The 6,649-nt window shown below is 29.1% G+C and overlaps 1 protein-coding gene across 1 annotated transcript; it reads right to left on the bottom strand.

Annotated features, from left to right (window-relative positions):
- Positions 1 to 1,505: 1,505 nt before the first annotated feature.
- On the bottom strand, positions 1,506 to 6,435 carry U3-55K (U3 small nuclear riboprotein factor 55K). The gene is made up of 2 exons (XM_075366406.1): positions 4,365 to 6,435; positions 1,506 to 2,546 (listed from the first exon to the last, which is right to left on the bottom strand). Exons 1-2 carry the CDS (start codon positions 5,803 to 5,805, stop codon positions 2,539 to 2,541), a joined length of 1,449 nt encoding a protein of 482 aa, XP_075222521.1. The 5' UTR covers positions 5,806 to 6,435; the 3' UTR covers positions 1,506 to 2,538.
- Positions 6,436 to 6,649: the final 214 nt, after the last annotated feature.

Consider the following 6,649-nt stretch of genomic DNA (forward strand, 5'->3'; position numbering starts at 1 on the left):
ATGCTTGAATCCTAATAAGCTTGACATATTTTTTTTAAACAAATAATTTCCATATCCAATTCTAATAAGCTGACATCGGAAAGAGGTTTGGGCATTAAAAATCCCACCAATTTCAAGAAAAAAAAAATGTTAGAGAAGAAAATATTGAAAAATTGTTTGAGTGAATAATTTATGTTTTATTAATTTTATGTATCCTGCATGTCTCAATTATTCTAGTGAAATATTTACACAACAAATCACAATGAAAAGAGGAAAAGCTCCCCGTTATGAAAATCTGTCTACCTGTGGAAAGCATTAATTTCATCAGTAAATTCAATGGATGAAAATATGCATTTTTATTCAACACTTCTAAAGAAATGTTACATGCAAACATACTTAAATAACTGATGATTAATAATCAATTTCATTCACCATAGCTCTTAGGCAAATTTCAGTACTCTTTCTCACGCAATTAAGGTGTACAAATTAATTCATACTGTACTATACGTGCTAAATCTAGTGTTTCTACAAAACTGGAAATATATTAAATCTGTTCAAAAATATAAAGAAATTAACAGTTAATTTAAGAAGGAATTAATAACTAATTTTAATACTCATATAATTACTACTGTATGACCATACAACAAAGTCCAGTTAACCATATTTTCCACTGACGTATTTTTATTTGCTCTTTTGATACTGTTTACAAGTTCAGTTGTTTCCAAGTTTCCATTAATATGTAACCCTAGAATTTATTTTATTCTTTAAAAATGATGAGTATAAACATTATTTTTCAAACATTAAATGTTAAACAATGAAGTTATAACATATATTATAATTTGATACCTCAAAAAAGCCTCATTATTACCAAATAAAAATAATTTCCCTTTTTTGCTAACTTCATTATTAGAATTATTTATGCAAATTAACAAAAAAATAGAGCTAGTGTAAGAACACAGCAAAATCAGACAAAAACTTCACTCTCTCCAAACCACTTTCCTTCCACAAACACAAACTGATTGATTAGTGTTAGAGTAAAACAAAGGATTTAATAGGTTTTCTATGATTTGGGTTTTTATAATTTTTTTGATGTAGCCATTAAGTTCAAAATCAAAACGTAACAGACAAACAGAAATCAAGGCGCAATATGCAATGAGAAACTGTCAAAACATATTTTAGAAAATGCATAACAAGATTGTGTTAACACTGGAGCCCGAGGATGATAATCACAGAAAGGAATACCATATTCTATTAACAATAAAATCATCTTCCAATAATCCTTACCAAAAACATCAACCATATCAACAATTTTGCACCTTTGAAAATTAACTTGCAGGGTTACTTATACAATATTATGTGTACATATTTGTACAACCAATTTAACTGACAAACTGCTGGTTGCCATCCCCACTAGCAGGCAGATAACACTAACTCTAAAAGTACTCGGCTGTAAAACATCTCCCAGATTCCATTAAATGAAAATAAAAGCAAGACTTTGTCAAAATAAAAGTACATCAGTTATCATATCGGAAATTTTAATGATTTTATTGACATTAATCATATTTGTAACAAACATTTACAGTATAAAACAAATTATAATAATTTTAATATAATAAAAAAAGTTAAAATACATGTTACAAATTCAGTTAAATAATTTCATATATATAAATTTACTCTTATAAGCTGTAAAAAAATTAATAAAGTACAATCCATTTATTTATAAAACTCAACAATTTAAAATAAGTAAATGCACATAAAAGGCAAACACAAGTAGTGTACTGGTCGAAATATTTTTTTTAAGTAGTATAGAATAATTGACTTCTTATAGATAAGTCAAAAATATCTCTAATATGAATGTGTTTTTAGATTGGTTTAATAATATAAATGTTTTTATAATTCTTGAAAAAAAAAAAAATAATTAAGTAATGTTAGTGCCTAGACATTTACAAAATAAAGTTGAAATATTAAATGTTTTCTCATTACATTTTTGATTCATTAAGTGTCTTTACAAATAGGGTAATAAAACTGCACTGCAGTTCTTTCTGGTAATACCTCAAAATATTATTTAATTTAAAAAAATCCTTTACACTTGGGCTTAAAATTTCTGAATAAACTGCCTGCTAATATAAGATCACTGTTTAGGTTTTTTACAAGTACTTAAGAAATATCTGGATAAAATGAATTGCTACCTAACAGAAATTTTTTTAACCAGTATTGTTTATATCTCAAGGAATGAATTTGTAATACGAAAATGTTAATTTTTACCTTATACTTTTGTACACTTAATTCTATGAATACTTACTTCAGAATTAAATATTTAGCAATCTGTTATAAATCTATGAATCAATACAGTATGTAACAAAACTGATTTTCTGTGTCAAATGAATAAACGACCCTGTAATGCCAGTCATTAATAAAAGTCAGTGAATTTTTTTCTGTAAATGAGGTTTATATATAGAATATATACAAATTTAACAAATATATCTTCTTATTTATTAGGTAGTGCAATAAAATTTCTGAAGTTGCAAAAGTCAATATTACACTGTAAAAAAACAGTGATCAAAAACCTAAAACAAATAAAATAAACATTAGTTGAAAAAAAATATATTGCTGTAATTAGCATTATTTAACAAGATACGAATAACTTTTCATAACATAAATTAATATCAGTAAGAATAAAAAAATCAAACTCTTAAATTTATAAAATGGTGTGTAACTAACTGCATCTGAAAAAAATATTACTTTGAACTAAGTTACACACTAACACAACTGCATGTTTTAACTGTACAGATTTCATACAAATGTACAAGGTTTCTTCCATGTTAAGGAGGGTAAAAATTACTAATAAACATTTAATTATTTCTTCAAATTCAAATTTTTATAAAGAAAAATAAGAATTCTTATTTAATATCAGTAAAAAGAATATGTAATGCACTTAAGCATATAACAATCAACACTTACACATATATAAATAAAAAGAAAAAAGTGAAAAAATTAAGTACACTTGAACATAACTAGAACATTACAAAATACAGCCCAACAATGCACCAAAAAAATACACTATTATTATTTGATGATAGATCATACTTAGCTCTTACATACACATACCACTCACTTTGTCAATACCATCATCATTTTAGTGGTATATGAGCAATAACAAATATTTGATTGGTATTGATTGATTAGCATCAAATAGTGAAGGAGATAAAAACTGCCACAAGATTATTTTGTAATTTTAGCAGATTCATAATAAAATGCTCCCTTATAACTCAGTTGTTTAAAGTCTGGTTCAACAAAGTAAAATATTATTTTGTTCACAATATTGCCAATATAAATTTATAAACAGTTCAAGACACCTGAAAATTTGGTTAAAATTAAAAAAAAAAAATTGAAATGATATCTATGTACTGAAATTGTACCAAATAATTTAATAATAAGCACTTGACATAAATCTACATCCACAGATAAACTGACTGGTAATTTTGAACAACTTCAGTTTTGTTCTTACTTTAGTATACTATATATAGAAGATATGGTTAGAATCACGAAAGCACAATTTCTAAATGTGAGAAAGCAGGTTGGATAACTGGTGTGACAAATGCAAGGTCAAAGTCTGCACCATATTATCAGTACTCTAGTCAATATACTATGGTTTTTTTTTTTTAAGTACTGAGAAATGTTCAGATGCTAATCCATCCTGTAGAGAGAGGTTAGGTTAAGGTTAGACTTTTGTAGAGGGAGGTTACAGATAAATTACCAAGGTATAACAATATCTTGAAGACAGTTGGTCTGAATTTATGTTTAAACAGGAAACAGTCACTGCGCAGAAAGACTACACTACATGTCCAGTGCTGTTAGTCATGTGTACAATCTGTAATCACCTTACAAAGAGCATCATCTAGTATCTTCTACGGATGACTAAAGAGTCCAACTCTAATGACTACTAAGGTTAGTTTATGGTTTATTCCTCTCTCCACAAAACTCTAACCTTAACCTAAAAACTCTCTCCACAGAATGGATCAGCATCTAAACAGGTCACCATAATCAAAAAGTAGATTGCTAATTGTCAAGAGTACTGATAACAAGGTGCAAACTTTGATCTTGCACAGGTTATCTGGTATCCAAACCTCTTTTCTGACATTTAGATCTAGTGTGTTTCTGATCCTAAGCAGATTATTACGGTATATCTAAATATGAAAAACATTGTAGGTGATCAAGCAATTGCTCAGATTTACCCATTGACATTTAAGTTAAATACAGTGCTACATATTTAAATAATGTGCAAATTATGTGACTTGCATATCAATAAAATAATACACGCAACATGGTTATGTTCCCTTATAAATATAAACCTTAAAATTTAAATTACTTAAACATAAACTTACCACTATGTTCATTACTAGAAAGTCCATTTTTCTTTTTCAGTTCAATTACGACCACAGAATTTTTAGCTTCTTTTATTGTTTCCCACCGCCCCAATTTATGTTCTTGTCCTACACCCAATACAAGGTAATTTTCATCAGATGAAAATGCCATCGCATTTACATATCCCTTTACAGGAACCGTAAATAATAATGACACATTTCTAAAATTGTCTTCATTCTTCCACAACTTAACGCAGCCATTACAAGAACCTGATGCAAAAACATCAGACATCGCTAAACTGGCAACACTAGTTACCCAATTTGGTTCTTTTGTAAAAAAATCTAAATCATGAGCATTGTTTATGACATGCAATGGTTTTTTCTTAAAAATTCCCCAAACACATATTAAACCATCTTCACCACAAGAAACAAAATGATTGTCATCTAAACGTCTGACCATATCAATTGTCCTGCCACTACCATTAAAAATAAGTTGCGATTCTTCTGGAATTTTCCACACACGAACAGAATTATCAGCACCACCAGATGACACAGCTCTATCTTTACATAAAATATCTATACTGGATACAGTGCATTGATGTCCAAATAATGTTTCAACGTACATCATTTCTTCTAAACTCCAGACTTTAATTGATCTATCACCTGATGAACTATACAGATTGTTACTCTTACGACAAATGGTCAACCCAGTAACCGGGCCAGAATGACCTTTAAAGCAGTGAATATGGTCTAACGATCGTGGGTTCCAGATATGTATTACGTTTTTAACATCACCAGAAGCTAAAAATCTATTATCATTAGAAATAGCCAGAGAAATTATAACATCATTATGACCAACCTTTGATGTATCTTTCTGTTTATGAGCAGAACTAATCGATTTTATTTTCCGTTTATAATTCATGATCCACTTAACAATAAAACAATCTTTAGAAGCAGAATATATAAATTTAGAGTCACTTGATATTACTAAACAAGTAATAGAGAGTTTATGATCTTTATTGCGTAAAATATGAACATCGTCACTAGTAACAGTCAGCAACTTATCTGCAACTTTTTTCTTTAATTTTCCAATCTGCTCTAAAGCTTCTTCTTTTAAACGATTAGCAAGAACATCATTGCTAACTTCAGCATTTTCTAATCTGTCCTGTTCTGCTCGTTTAATTTCTTCTAAGTATGTTTTCGTTAACTGAACTTTCTTTTCTTGAGCAGTAACTGGCTCTTCGTCTTCACTAAAATTTTTCCTTGAATCATTTTCAAATAATTCTTCTTCACTACTTAATATCTCTTCATCGTCATAATTTACAGTCGGTTCCGGGTTTCCCTTGTTTTTTCTTAAACTTGAAAGGCGCCTGTTTTTAGCATTTTTCTGATACAGACCCTTATTGTGATCCAGTTTTCGCTTAGACCCACCTTTCTTATCTCGAATAAAAAAGCTGGACATTATTCTAATAAACTAAGTTTCATTAAAACGACGTACCATTAAAATATTCGCACAAACCAGTAAATTCAGAAAAAAGTATAATAGTTCACTAATAGACTGCACAAGTTAAAATCTAAATATCTATTACTGGCACATATGCACGTGGAAATAAACACATTCACGGAGTTGAGGTTAGGCACAACTATCGATATGTAAATTCCTGCTGAACTGCAACTCGATATTTGTAATTTTTAGAATTTTTTTTGGCCTGCATTGTGTGTGTGTGTGTGTGTTTACATATCTTATACAGTTTACATAAATATGTAATAAACATAAATAAGTACATACAATATGATTCCAAGGAAGATTGATCAAAGTCCAAAGTTCAGTTAATAAAAAGCAAAGAAAACACTAAACAGTCTTATCAATTACACAAAAAAACAGTGAAACAAATCAAAGAATCAATAAAAGTAAGTGGTTAAACGAAATGAAAAATGTTGACGTTGCACAACACTCCAAGAAAGCTGATTCACTCAAATCTCGGAGAATTTAAAGATGTAATATATGAAGTCGCTTATGCGCCTAATGTACTTGCTGTTTTCCTGGTAGTTAACCTCAAACCAGTTCACATATTTGAGCAGTCTTATTATGTATCTTGTACCTAATCGCCGTAACTCCTCTCAAACGGTTGCCAATCTCAGATAATTGTGTATCTTATTGTTTTTTGGAAACCACGCCGCTTCTGTTATATTTCTTTATAGTTTTTTTCTAGAATTGCTATACGACTTCGATAATACTCTCACTTGATGAGAATTCTATAGGTCCAAATCGGTTTCAGAACCACTAAGTACAGCAATTGCTTGTT

Source organism: Lycorma delicatula, chromosome 5 (assembly GCF_047948215.1).
Source record: "Lycorma delicatula isolate Av1 chromosome 5, ASM4794821v1, whole genome shotgun sequence".
Lineage (NCBI taxonomy): Eukaryota > Metazoa > Arthropoda > Insecta > Hemiptera > Fulgoridae > Lycorma > Lycorma delicatula.